The sequence below is a fragment of the Plodia interpunctella genome, chromosome 27, assembly GCF_027563975.2.
Source record: "Plodia interpunctella isolate USDA-ARS_2022_Savannah chromosome 27, ilPloInte3.2, whole genome shotgun sequence".
NCBI lineage: Eukaryota > Metazoa > Arthropoda > Insecta > Lepidoptera > Pyralidae > Plodia > Plodia interpunctella.
In genome coordinates this window covers 1,588,214-1,603,368 of record NC_071320.1, presented here as the reverse complement: position 1 = coordinate 1,603,368, position 15,155 = coordinate 1,588,214, and the positions used below count along the sequence as shown (strand labels likewise).

Genomic DNA, 15,155 nt, shown 5'->3' with positions numbered 1-15,155 from the left:
CAGCTTCCCGCCCAGCAGTTTCGGGTGTACGTTGTCTGTCAGTGTCAGTCAGTCAGTCACTCAGTAACGAAAGAGTTTTATATACTTATATATTGATACATTACTGCGCCCACAATGCGCCCACTCTCTTCTGTTATCCTCTCTCAGTACCCAAAGGCTGGCTGGAAGAGATTGCTTAGCAATAGGCCCACCATTATAAATATATATATAAATATATTGGGACAAATCACACAGATTGAGCTGGCCCCAAAGTAAGTCGAGACTTGTGTTATGGGATACTAACTCAACGATACTATATTTTATAACAAATACATATATAGATAAACATCCAAGACCCGGGCCAATCAGAAAAAGATCATTTTCCATGATGACCAGATCGGGGATCGAACCCGGGACCTCTCGGTCCAGTGGCAAGAACTTTACCACTGCGCCACCGAGGTCGTCCATATGTATGCACAATTGTATTATTTTGTACTAATAATGTTGTTTTAATAAAGAATTAAAGAAAGTAGACAGAGAAAGTTGTTCTGACAATTGATAACAATTTTTGTATGAATACAACGAAAATAAATAAAATTACCTTATGCACGATATAAGTAGGTATCAAGTACAAATCTCGTTGCGGTCTATGACCGCGCTCTGCGTTACACCGCGAGCCGCCGTCGCCGCGTGCCGTGTTCAACAATATAAAACTATGTACAGCGTGCGTATTTTTTAATTTCACGATATTTCAGAATCTATTAATCCAATTTATGTGCTATAAAGGGCAAAATTTATCTTTGTGAAATTCTCTTGATGATGAAATAATCTCAATACTTACTCAGTACGTTTAATCATAAGGATTATTATGCTTGTACAATAATAATTGTAAAAATGCACCTTTTCGTTTACAATATATTTTTACATATAAAATGCCTTATAGATACTTAATTATAAAAGGTAGATAGTATTGTATTTGACGACGTTGATGGCGCAGTGGTAAGGTTCTTGCCACTGAACCGAGAGGTCCCGGGTTCGATCCCCGGTCGGGTCATGATGGAAAATGATCTTTTCTTTTTTCTTTGGGGCTAGCTCAATCTGTGTGATGTGTCCTAATATATTTATTTATTTATTGTACCGCGGACATTTTTATGGATCTACTAAAAACCTATATTTTTGTAGTACATTGTGTGCGTGTATGTATAATCAGTGGTGGGGCCGGCGCACGAACGCAAAGATTTTCGTTAGCGCTTTTTTTTCGGATCACTTTATAAATGTTGATTGATCTGGCTGAATACCAATTTATTTAATTCAAAGCAAAAATGCCTATAGCAATCTTGGATAATGTAGCTTTCTAATGGTGAAATAATTTTTGAAATCGGTTTGGTAGCTTCGGAGATTACCCACCCCGCCTCAAACATACAAACTCACAAACGCTTACCTTTTTATAATATTAGTATGGATATGTTGGTTGATATGGCTGAATACTAATTTATTTCAAAATAAAGTTTCGGAAGTACAATATATATATATATATTTGGTCTGAGCGAAATCATAGCGCGTTTTAAAAGTCTTGGTGACGCCATCTATTATCTTTATGTTCAAAACTAAAATATAACAAAATTAAACTGAAAATTGATACCTTCTAATTATATCTATATCAGACTTTCATCGCTAAAAAAATTTGTTTATATTCTGTTTACACCTTTCCACAAAATTTTAAAGTAAATCTGCTCCGTGGATTTTTATTTTAATTTTCCTACAGGACCCTCCTCATTTTCCGGGATGAAATGTCTATAAGATGTTAGCCCAGGATTCCGAGGCATTTTTGATTCATATCATATTTAGTTTTTTAATTATCCTACGGGAACCTGACCATTTACCAGGATGAAATGTACCTAAGATGTTAACCCGGTATATAAGGTACCTACATACCAAATTTCAAGCAAATCGGTCCAGTAGATTTCGAGTGATGCGCGTTTAGACAGACAGACAGACAAAAATTTCCAAAACTATATTAGTATATTCCATGTAGTAAGTTATTCCAAAACTATATTAGTATATTCCAGTAACTAAGTATATTCCATGAAGAATTAAAAAAAATATCCAATGTACAAATTCGACTTTCTTCAATTTTATTATATGTATTGATAAAAAAAATATCCAATGTACAAATTTGGCCTTTCTTCAATTTTATTATATGTATTGATTTTTTAACTTTTTAACTCTTGATAACAATAAGTAAATGCTTAAAACTTAGATGTTAACATGTTGTTCACAATTCTCTTAAGAATATTTTTATAGCGGCAGGTAAAATATCACCAAATCTAACACATACAATAATTATAACACTATCAAATTAAATTGTCAGTTTCTATTAATCCAGGTTTAGCAACACACATCAAGGAACTCGACGACTAGGTTATAAAACTGATCAAGCTTTTGCCCACGGCTTCACCCGCGTTACGTCAATTTCCAACGGGAAAAGTACTTTTATCGGGATGAAAGTTACTATATTATGTTCTTTTATAATTCTTATCTTTCTCTGTTCTGTTAATTATACTATGTACGATTGAGTTGAGAAGATTGGTGGAGTAATTAAAGCTTGAAGAGTTAACAAAAAAACTTACTTTCGCATTTATAATATTAGTTAGAAAATTAGGATATTTGATTACACTTCCAAATTTAGAAGTCTCAACTCCCGTTTAATTTAAAACTCATTCAGATAAAGGTAGAAAATAATTGTTAATAGTTAACGGAATTAATATTTCTTATATATATTAAGCTTACGAAGGAGCCGGCACTGTGGTTAGCGCGGTTGACCTGTGACAGTAACGGTTAAGATATCCTTACAATGGTCGGTCGTTGGATGGGTGATCAAAATTATCTTGAGTTCTTGATTGAGTTCCATGATTCAGAAGGCACGTAAAGTCGTTGGTCCCGGTTGTATCTGCAGGCGTTAAAACCCGCCAATCCATCATGGCCCAAACTCCTTATCCATCCGTAAGGAAGGCCAGTGCCCCAGCAGTGTGAACGTTTAAATGGCTGTTGTTGATTGTTTATATATTAGAAAGTCTTTTTATAAAAATGAGTATTATTCTCCGATAACCAACGTTAAATCCTAAAATACTACACAACACAACACCAAAACTCCTGCTAACAAACCAGCATTGACCGTATTAGCCGAGTCTGGTTCATCTTTATGCGCTATCTCGTTTCCTCTCGCTATCTTTTCCATCTCATCAATGATTTTCTTCTCTTCCATCGCGAGGATGGCCGCCTGGTTGATGGACTGCATCAGTGGGTAGTTTGAGAGCATTGGCCCTGGAATTCTGAGGTGGAGTTTGCCGTCGGCAATGGTGTAAGCCGTGTGGCTAAGGAGGCCATTGTCTGTGGATAAAAAATTAGGTAAGTGTTCGAATTCTCTGTTACTATTTTGTTAATCTGACTGTAATTTTTTACTTCACATTACTGGTGCTTTTTTACTATAGTAAACTATACACCTAACTATAGTTAGGTGTATAGTTGAATGAGTACGCAGTAGCTGTGTGGTCTTTCGCGGTTCGACCGTGAGGAAGTCGCGCATATGTTCGTGACATAGTTGACAATCTCCACGAGTGCCGCCTACGCTCGTACAAGACGTTTCCAAACTGCTGAACGCACTCTCGATTAAATTCTCTTTCAAATAAAAAAAAAAACTAGATCAAAATCGGTTCAGCCGTTTGGCTGCTACGATTACACGGACAGACACACATAGACACGTTAAACATATTTTCCTACTGTCGTCGGGGATTAAAAATCTATTTGTGATTGATGAATAATTTAATAATCAAGTCTTGATAATGTATACCTAACACATTATCAAGACTTTATTATTAAATTATTGACTAAACTAGATATAAAACTGGACACATTAACTATTATAATCATGTGCCATAAACACGTATTAGATTACAATGATTTATTGATTCAAATTGCGACAGAAGTATATCATTACTGACACCTACTACAACATGTTTGATTTAGTTTTAATATTAAAATGTCCCTCTGTCTGCTTGGCCGCGTATTGCGTGAATCAGCAAATTACGTGAGGAAGAAAGGTTTGCCTATGTCGCTCGCATTCGCAGAAGGAGTAAACCCAAGTAATGCTGGCAAGCAAACCTGCTTGCTTAAGGATAGATGCGTACCAACCGTCTAACAACTAGATGTCGACTACCGTGCGTAATGGAGGCAAATAGGAAATCGGATCCTCGGCTCCGACGATCGCTGGCAGCGGAACGAACCGGGAAAATGATAAGTGAGAGAGAGAGTTATCACTGTTAACTATTTAAGAATCTCCTCACCTCGTAAATTTAAGGTCTTCAAAGCCTCGTTGAGTACCGGGTCGTGACTGAGAGCCTTGTACCGGTCGTAGAAGTCTTGGTAGGCGTCGAGCTCGCCGTCACAGTTGCCTTTGAAGTCATCTGTGTCTATGCTCCACACCATGAACCCGCCGAGGTTGTAGTCTACGGCCATTCTGGAGTGTAGAAAATCAGTTCCGGTTTAAAAACCATAGGTAAAAAAGAACAGAAAACCAGTTACTTAAAAAAAAATAATTATTTCCAAGTTATGTCAGAGGTAGATCTTCAGTCTGTACTGGGCAATCTAATTCGGTTTGATATTTTTTTAAAATATGGCAAATATGAATTTTTCCTCACATGGTACCTAGTTCGATCTCTTCTAGTGTATAATGTGATATTTTATTATTTATTTCTTATACAACTTCACAGACATATTGCGAATATTTCAGAAGGATAATTATGTACATACGAATTTATTAAAATGTCATCTAATTAAACTTACTTTACTTTAGCGGCAATGGACCTCCCATTATCATAAGACAACACCTTTTCCCCGTTTCTGAGATATGGTGTTGAGGTCTGCTCATGCCAGAGTCTCTGCCAGGATGATCCGTTGTTTTTCAGTTCCATGCAGATCTGATGAGGGAGGAAATTTTCGTCAATATTTATTTGGTAAAACCCATATATCGAGTCCAAAGAGGAAACATTTTAGAAACATGTTTTCATTCAACATGATAAATATTATGAGAAAGATTATTAAAAAAAGTAAAAGTAAAAAATACAAACTTTTGTTCAACCGAATAGACCACGGGCAAATAAAATATTAACTTGCGATCGTAGCTTCTCGTATGTTTATATCTTAATAGCTACTATACCAATCAAATTACTAAGACATCGGACAGGCATCTCAAAAAATCTCAAATTTGGACATTCAAAAAAAATCTTACTTCGTTGTATCCCATGAAGCCATTCTCTCCAGTATATGGTCCATTAAACCCAGCACTTTCCACCTTCGTTCTGCCGAACTCGATATACGTGATATTAGGGTTCTTCAGCACAAACGTACGTCCATAAATCGGCAGCCCGAGCACCATTTTATGGGGCTTCACGCCGTGGTCCAGCATGTACTTGATTGTGTATTCCTGAAAGATTATATTTATAGCTCAAAATCTATATACACTGATGATGTTTTAATAATAAGTTTAAGTAGGTGTAATCTTATTTATTTTTGTTAAACAGGAGTTCTATTGGATGAAATACTATCTACTACTAAATAAAATACTTACCTTGTCAAAATTAGTTAAAAAGTGCGTGATATTAATAACAAAACAATTTAAAAACATACTTGGCTAAATGAAAGAAATCTTTTTCTTGGATAAGGCCGCATTTGCACGCGTCTCTCTTTTTTCATTTTCATTACTCTGTCTGTCTGTATGTTTTTCTTGCAATAAAGACAAACAATATACAAACAGGAAATACTAAATACTGACCACGTGGCGTGCAATTCCACTCCAATAGGACTACTCCATATCCTCCCTTCGAAGTCGAACGTGGCGATTATGGGACACATGGCTCAGGTAGTTGATATGCAACAACATTATACCCAAGAAGACGTCAGACAAACGGCCGGTTGTAAAATAACAGACGAATTAACAGCTATTTATGACGCCGAGCTTCTTGGCGTCACAGCCATGAACCCCGGGAATATTGGTGATGACACAGATATATGTATAAAGAAATAAACACAAATACTCACCACATTCAACTCATCATCATCCGTCACTCCTCTCAGCGGAGCGTTGGCACCAACAGTGCCGTCCCAGGTGCCGTGATAATCATAACACATAATGTGTATCAGGTCCAGGTGATGGCTCAGCTGAGGCAGGTCGTAGGAGACGTCCATGGTGCTCTTACCGGCGCCGAAAGCAGCTGTTAATATGTAGCCCTTCTCCATGAAGGCTTCTTTGAGCTCCTAAAATAAAGAATTGATTATTTTTGTCTTCCAAGTCATAGCTGTATCAGGCCATAGAAGGAGCTGTTTCGATGGCGTTGTTTAGGTCCTCACAATTAGCATAAATGCGAAAGTCTGTCTGTTGGTCTGTCTATTTGTTAAGGTAGACCGCAGTACACATCTGTGGTCTCATAAGTAGGGATGCCGAGAACCGTGCGAAATGGAGACGAAAAAGTAGGAAAACAGAATCTGGGCTCCACGGCTGAGGCGAAGGAAAAACGCTCTGAAGATGAGAGAGAAATTCAGCATATTATGAGTTTACCTTAACAAGTAGCACATAGTTCTCTCTATCTTTATCAGCGCCTCCTCTCTTCGCGGGGTATTCCCAGTCGAGGTCCAGGCCGTCGAATTTGTGTTTGCTGGAATTAAATAAACAATATATAGTAAGCTTGGGCATCATAGTAGTGGGTTATTCCATTGATATAACTTTTTTACCCTTAAAGGACTTGTATAAGGAGAACAATTGACTAAGCGAAGCGAGCGAGGTCTACAAATCAACTTGGGGCCTAAATTGGCATAATTGGGGCATCATTTATGTACACGTGTGTATGTTTGTTTGTAACGCGATAACTTTCGAACTGTTGGTCTGATTTTAGTGAAATTTAAAATGTATGTAACGTGGGGCAACAAATTCGGTTAAGTCGATATTTTGAATTATTCACAATTTTGTAAAAACTCATCAAAAATTTAACGTGCTCGAGAACAAATTAATCAATTGATGTTACAAATAGAAATTGTTACAGTGTTCTGTAATATTGAAATCAAAGTCGACTCATACGTGAATGACCAGACAAAAATTAAGAACCATTAAACTCACTTCAAGAAAGCTAGAACACTGTCAATGAACTGTTTCCTGGTCTCTCTAGAGGCGGCCATGTTGGAGTACTTCGGGGAGCCCTCGTTCCAGCCGCCGATGGCTATGGTCACCTGCAATCAAATAGGGAAGGATTCATGAATCCTGCATCACACTAATCCATACTAATATTATTAACGCTTAAATTTTTTTGTCTTTCACGGCTAAACCGCTGAGCCGTTTGATAAAATTTGTAATAGTTAATGATTCGGTGTCAAACATGGCTACCGGGGCCTACGTGCTGGTGATAGCTAGTAATAGAACAAACGAAAGTTAAGATGTAAAAAAAAAATACTAGGCATATTTTTATGAAGTTCTGTACATTTGACTGTTTCGTCCCGAAAAATTTACGCTTCGGGGACAAGTTAGTCTTTCATAAACTAAGTATTTTTTCATTAGTCATTAATTCCTGAAAGTGGCCGTGGTACTTTTACGACGTCATCGAATTTAGATATAAATGTTTCTCAAAACAATAAACTATACAGTCATTTCGGAACGATCACTGCTTCTGTTCTGAAATGGACAGATTACCTTAAGGTGTGGATATCGATCTTTAAGAGCTATTATATCGTTGACTGCGCCCGTGTTCCTCTGGAAGTCCATCCAAACGTCTGAAAGCAATTATCATCATCATTAACAGCCATGTAAACGTCCCCAATGCTGGACATAGGTCCTAGATGTTGCCCGGGGCTTCGCTCTCGTGGGAATTTGGACATAAAATATAGACTATAGCAATCTTGGATAACTTACATTTCTAATGGTGAAATAATTTTAGAAATCGGTTCGGTAATTTCGAAACATACAAACTCAAAAAGTCATAAAGTCACAAACGCTTACCTCTTTATAATAATAGTATAGACTAGTATAGATAAGGATGCGTGCCAGCGTTGTCAGATTTTTGAAGTGAAAACTTCTTTAGCGGCGTTGTGCACAAAATTCGTAAGATGTCAAAAATGCACAAAGTTAAAATTCAAATTTTCAATTTTGCCGGTGACCCGTTTTTTTAGCAATGCGGCTTAAATCTATTGTAATCAATTTAATTTTGAATACAAATCGTGTGTTGTAGTAGACCTTTTGCAATTCATACTTATTTACTATTGTGTTATGTGAAGACAAAACTATGTTTATAACGAGATTATTATATATTTTGTTCAGTTAGTGTTACACATTGTAAAATACATTATTACTGTGAGTGAGAATTGTTACGAATCAAGAATTCTTCATCAATCAAAATCAAAATCAAATCATTTATTCAGGAAACTTTTTCACGTCATATTCTAAATGAAATGATGTTTACCAAAGCACCAAAGCTACAAACTACTAGCATTTCGGAACGACCACTGCTGAGAAGAAATGCCGAAAGAAACTCATTCAGTGTTGGTCCCTATTATGTCAGAAGGGCTTACCATTTTTTAAATATAAATTTATGTATAATGTATGTATAAATTTTTATCAGTAATAATATGAAACTATATATATATATATATATCTCTCAAACAACAGTGTACGTATTATGTTGTTTACACCCATGTCTTCAGTCTACCATGAAACAATAATGTTTTTTATGATGGTATAAGATTTTTGACGATCTCGGTGGCGCAGTGGTAAAGTGCTTGCCTCTGAACCGAGAGTTCGATCATCGGTTCGATCCCCGGTCGGGTCATCATGGAAATTCCTTCTATAAATACCGTAACAGTATACACATCATCATCATCAATTAATTTAAGAACTTTGTTCTTGTCGGTGGAGCATTTTCCATGTAATGAATAGAATATACAGTTGTATTTAAATAATAAAAATAAATAAGTAATGCCAGCTCCACACTGTTGTCGAACACATCCGCATCCCGACGCGAATGCAAGGACATCGCGCAGTTAGTACGTGTGCTTTTATTTACCGCAATGAAAAACCAGCAATATATATAGCGAATCCGCCAAAGTTTGGCAAACTGTGTGGAGCTGGCATAGAACATGTAGAACATTTGCGTCCACACGTTCACCCCCTTTTTTACACGATGTGTAAATGCGTGTGGACGTTAGCAATGTGATGTGTATGTATGTTTCGTGGTAGGTCTATTGCGTGTCCGGGTCTGCTTTCTTTCACTTTGAGTAAAGTAATAAGCCATGATCTTTTTTAACTTACTAGCTGCGCCCCGGGGCTTCGCTCCCCTGAGAATTTCAGTATAAAAATACCCTATGTGTTATTCTAGATTATATTCTACCAGTGTACCAAATTTCAAAATTCAGTGTATCAAAATCCGTCCAGTAGATTTAGCGTGAAAGAGTAGTAAACATACACACACATCATTTATAATAGTAGTAGCCGTTATTTTTAAGGTCTGCAACTCACACTTGATGTTTTTGTGTATAAGTACGTACATACCTAAACTTTTGATACTGTTAAGGTTGGGGTCCAGGCCAGCGAAGGAGTATACCAGGTGAGTACAAAGCGTAGGGTTGAGGTTTTTGATCTCAAACTGCCCGGCGCCCTTTCTGTATGCCGCCCAGGTCGCCACGTAACAGACCACGGCCTTGCCATGTCTAGGTCCTGGAAACGATAAACAAGTATTAAAATGGAGTATGTTTAATGGAGTTGTAAAAAATAATAATAAACATACCGAAATGCCAATAAGTTTTTAGCTTTTCGAAAAATTACTATATCCCAACCTTTTTTTTGTTTACCCAGGGGAATGCTTGTTACGCACTGAGTGTGGGACTCCTGGGCCGCTAGTCGGCGCAGCCTACCCACTAAACCCCTGGGGCGTTTCAACGCTGCCGTTATGGGGGACGTCACGGGGTCGCTAGGCATTTCACCGCGACGCCCCCCCGGCCGGCCTTTCGGCCTCGATCTGGGCGGGTAGCAAGCACAAGTGCTAACCACCCGCCCCTTACGCCACGCGAGCGTGGCGCGGACCGTCAAGCCCGCTCCGCGCACCAATCAGAAAGCTGACGGGGGGAGCGGTCACAACACACACAGGACACACACAAAATCTTGGGTGCCACAGGGCACCCAAGTCTGCCCCAGTACGGGCGTAAGAGGTGATAGGCACTACAGAGGCAGCCACCCTTCGGCCGCAGAGGACAGGGGGATCGTCGAGAGACATACCGACGCTCCCCTTCCCCTGTGGCCCCACCGCACCGTGTTCAGCGCCACGGTCTGCGCTGTGGTCGCGGAGGACAAACCCCCGCGACCCCACCTCTGGTCCCCTCTGGTTTCCACATTCAAAGGCGGGTGGCGGGTCACCAGCCAATGGCAGTACTACCGAGGGGACCGTCCACCAGGCCCAGAGCACCCACCAAAGTCTCTGGGTCTTGGGTCCCTCTTGGTTCACCGGGGTGGTTGGTTGTGTCAGACCAGCCCCCCCGGTTACTAAGCCCCACCATCGCGACAAGATGGGAACCCGTCGGGGGGACTATATCCCAACCTATCCCAACTATAAATCCCAAATGTAAAAATATATAATATTACGTTATCTTCTAAACCAATCCTCTTGAAATTTCGCATATATATAATTAAGAGTATGGAGAAGGACATTGTGTACCTTTCATCCAGGTAAAAACTGTTTTTTTTTTTATTTGCGAAAAACCTGTATTCTATTGTAGATGGCGCTAAATACTAATAAAATAAATGAAATTTGCAATAAAAACACTAGATGGCGCTCTGTGTATTTACTGTGTTCGACGAGAGTGGAGCCGGCATTACACACAGGTGAAACTGTTTTCATATCGTATTGTAAAATGATAATGTAATTAACGATAATTTAAAAATAATTTCAAATTTAATTGTCTTAATTGATTAATTACAGCAATCGTTAAGTAAGTACAGTTACAATGGCTTATACCATTACCGCCATTTTGAACAATCTTATTTGAGTTGAATGCATAAAGTATCATATAACTTTAAAGTTAGTTCCTTATTGTATGTAATATCAGTAATTACCTATACGACATAACAGAATCGAATCTGAGATATCATTTTTTTTGACATGTTTCTTAACAACTATCAAATAGGATATAAATATATCTTTGCTTTGTAACTTCTTAATAATATGCGTGTGGTCTGAGGGCACACTTCTTGAAATTCTATGAAATTATGCTTCGGATTTAGTGATTCCAAAAGAATTGTGTTGGAATTAGATTGTAAACCTGTATCTCAAAAACTATACATGCTACTGATAAATATTTTATCGCAACTTGTGAAAACAATATATTATCATAAAACACTGTCCTATATAGATTCGAAAAAATATGGGTTTTTCTATGTAACTATAATATACACTAGCGATATGTCTCGGCTTCGCCTTTATCAGGAATCACACTGTCTGTTGGTAAAAATCCGGTAGTTTTTGAGACAGACAGACGCGACAAGAGGACTTATTTTTATAATAATAAGGAAATAATCTGTCCGCCTTTCCTAAATTTGCCGCCATATACACAAACACGCTCACCTTGAGTTGACCGGCGGCGATCTCTAATTGTTATTCATTCATTTATTTACAATTTATGGTCCTGTTTTCAATAAGATACGCTTAATTCGATTTTAAAAGTTCCGCCCGCGTGAATCTACCATGAGAACATCACGGTTTTCAGGATGAAAGGCACCCTATTTCCGTCTCAGTAAGTATATGTATGTAAAATTTCAGGGAGTACTTTTAAACGTTCACGTTCCATTATTATTATATTAAACGACAGGTATTAAACGCGCACATACCTTTTTTATTTCCCAGACGTTTTGGACCTTATTACCAGTGACTACGGCCACCTTTGTAACAAGCTCCGATACGTCTGGGAAATAAAAAGGTATGTGCGCGTTTAATATATGTCGTTGAATATAAAATTTCAAGAAGATTGTTTGAGTAGATAAAGCGTATTACCTATTCAAGGTATATAGATAGACAAACTTATGAGTGGTATCTGCGCTTGTGCGGTCATGTCGTGCGTAAGCATACTTCTGACAGAAGAGGCAAACCCGAGCAGCCGATGTGGACTGTAATATATGTGTGTCAGTGGTTTGACAACTAGGAACAACTAGATGCCTAAGGTAGAAAGGAGTAGAAAAAGTAGGAGAGCGAATCATGGGCTTCGACGCTCACGACTGAGGAAGGAACCAGAAAGTACAGAGAAAAATTAACTTTACGACATAAATGTTGCTTCATTGCGATAGTACACAAGTACTTATTATTACAAACACTACATAGTACACAAAGGACATTGCTCTAGCAAATTCTGCCGGTGTTGCCAACCGTAAAATTGCGTCTCCATCTTAATCTACTTTCCCTAAACCGGGGTAAATATACCGCATAATGACAGCATTATTTTAGGCAGCCACCGCGGCATGAGTCACGTTTTGAAGACTATCAACAAATAGATTATTGTCTATTCCGAGAATGAGTATGTTTACCAGTGGTAAAAACTTGATAACCCTTGAGAAGGAGGACTATACCCAGCAGTGGGTCACGGAGGTTTGCGGATGAGGATGAAGATACCATCAAATGGACCGTATGCTTGTTTGCTTGCTCGTTAGTATACAAATTTATTAGTTAGACATTAAAAATCCCTCTACTTTAAATATTTATTTCACTACTACTTTAGAACGGCTAAACTGATTTTGATCAAACATATCTAAGAATTACCATAAAAATTAGCTATTGAATAAAAAAACCGCATCCAAATCGGTTCACCCATTGATGAGCTTGACATTTACCGGTCAAATTTATAACACCACCTTATTGCGTCGGGGGTTAAAGAAAGAACATAAAGCTGCTCACTGGTTTATTTGGTTCACTAGTGCAATTTTCAAGCGAATTTTGAATTAGCGTATAACGTTTTTATTTTTGTACTTCCTTGAAATTAAAATAATATTTCAAGGAAGTACAAAAATAAATTAGCTGTGGTAAAAATACATTTTTATTACGTTCGATAGTTACTTAGGTAGATATTTTTTTATTTGTGCCTGTTTATTTTTAGAAAATTGTGGTAAAAATTATGAGCAAACTCATGATGTGCGACATTTAAAAACACGCCACGCGCAAAATGCAAAAATTCTCAACAAAGAAAATTTATCTGTATCACTTGAATTGTTGAAAGTTTTACCTCCAGAAGTTTGCGCTAGCGCCGATAATCCAGACAGAACGACAAACAAACACACACAGCACTTCAACATTGTTATATATTTATTGTTGTTATTTATTCTAGGTTGTTGTTAAACGATTTTTAAAGCTGTTTAAGTTCGTACGTCGTCCGCAACATAACGCGTTTTCGACGCGACTGCAAATATTGGGGCCTTTCACTTAGGTGTGCGCAGTTCTTGTCTTTAAAAGTTATGATTTTACATAGAAACTTGTATTGTTGTTTGTATATACGATTGTTAAGTTTCACTTGTCCAGTGGCCTTTCTGGTGGGCCCAACATTCTTATTTGTGGAGTTATTAAAATGACCGAAGATAATTATATTCCTATAGGAAGGTTGACTGTTAGAGAATGCTATTGTCATTAAGTCTGGCTTTTGTACTATCTTGGTAAATAAAGATACTAGAATCGACAAAAAAAAAACAAACTGAATCCATAAAGCCGTTTTATAAAACAGCGCCAGTTTTTAATTTGGCGCGCTATTTTTTAAATCATCGTTCTAATACGAAATTTGTAACATTTTACCACAGCGGCAACACTGTCTTGCCGTGATCACTTCACCCTCGTACCAAAAGCCGATTTATCGAAACTTTCAGTCGCTACGCTATTGCTTAGTCACTTGGTAGGAGGAAGGTCACTTTAAAGGCATACTTCCCATTTTCGTTTTTTTCGTAAAGGACAACTCAGAAATATTGCTGTTTGGTGATAATGCCAATTAAATTTGTGATTCAACTATTGAGGAATTGAGTGAATCCACAACACTGTGGCTTTCGCGTTGAATGAAATTTCTCTGTTTGTTTAGGGTTTAAGGTTGTAAGGTTTTGGTTAGTTGGAAGAGAATGCCTCTAGCATTAAGTTCGCCATTTATTTAAAGTATGTTTTTACTTGGAACAATACAGGTTAATCCTAACTATCTTAACTGATATTGTAGATAAGAAAGTAAGTTTATTTGTTTGTTACCTCTTCACGCTCTGTCTACTCAACCAATCTTCTCGAAAATTTTGCATACATGTAGTTTAATGTGGGGAGAAGGACATAGGGTACCTTTCTTCCCGGAAAAATAACGATTCCCGTGGGAAATCTCCTTCGCATTTATTAGTAGGATTCGTTTGTAATTTTGTGTAATAATTTTTTTCAAATACGTTAATGAAATAGCAAGAATTATAGGTATGATAAATAGTTTCGGGAGTTTGTGTTATGAATCATTTTCCTATAAGGCCCTACCTACAGCTGCACTTCCTTTAAATTTTTTGAGTCAGATATCAGATTCACAGAAAATTAAGCACTGACCGAGAATTATTATGGCGACCTCGGTGACGCAGTGGTAGTGCTTGTATCTGAACCGTGCGGTCCCGGGTTCGATCCTCGGTCGGGTCATGATGGAAAATTATCTTTTTCTGATTGGCCCGGATATGTATTTATTGTAAAATATAGTATCGTTGAGTTAGTATCCCATAACACATGTCTCGAACTTAATTTGGGGCTAGCTCAATCTGTGTGATTTGTCTTAATATATTTATTTATTTATTTAAAAAGCCAGACATGCGGCACAGTTTCTCCCGTAGACCCGGATATCCATACAGAAACCGGTTTATTATTTATTTACTAGCTTTTGCCCGCGGCTTCACCCGCGTAATTTTCCCACGCGAACTATTTTTTTGGGTTGAAAGGTACGTGTATGCAAAATTTCTAAAAGATTGGTTCAAAACGAAAACAAACAAACTTACTTTTATCATATTAGGATTAGGATAGAAGTGATATTACATAAATAATTAGAACATTAATTTTTTGAGATTGTCATATACTTCATTATTTTAAAATAAATAAATATATTAGGACAAATCA

The 15,155-nt window shown here is 37.6% G+C and overlaps 1 protein-coding gene across 1 annotated transcript; it reads right to left on the bottom strand.

Annotated features, from left to right (window-relative positions):
• Window positions 1-2,091: 2,091 nt before the first annotated feature.
• Window positions 2,092-13,482, bottom strand: LOC128681507 (probable chitinase 2). Its single transcript, XM_053765455.1, has 10 exons — window positions 13,276-13,482; window positions 9,566-9,730; window positions 7,715-7,794; window positions 7,148-7,257; window positions 6,593-6,689; window positions 6,076-6,291; window positions 5,267-5,461; window positions 4,822-4,955; window positions 4,323-4,495; window positions 2,092-3,369 (listed from the first exon to the last, which is right to left on the bottom strand). The coding sequence occupies exons 1-10, from the start codon at window positions 13,343-13,345 to the stop codon at window positions 3,101-3,103; spliced, it is 1,509 nt and encodes a 502-aa protein (XP_053621430.1). The 5' UTR covers window positions 13,346-13,482; the 3' UTR covers window positions 2,092-3,100.
• Window positions 13,483-15,155: the final 1,673 nt, after the last annotated feature.

Bases quoted from the DNA above. Each gene is read 5' to 3' on its own strand.
- LOC128681507 (XM_053765455.1), bottom strand. From the start codon at position 13,345: ATGTTGAAGTGCTGTGTGTGTTTGTTTGTCGTTCTGTCTGGATTATCG. The intron at 6,690-7,147 runs GTGAGTTTAATG...ATTTAATTCCAG, and splicing joins AGTGTTCTAGCTTTCTTGAA to CAAACACAAATTCGACGGCC. The intron at 3,370-4,322 runs GTGAGGAGATTC...TTTTATCCACAG, and splicing joins GAAGACCTTAAATTTACGAG to ACAATGGCCTCCTTAGCCAC.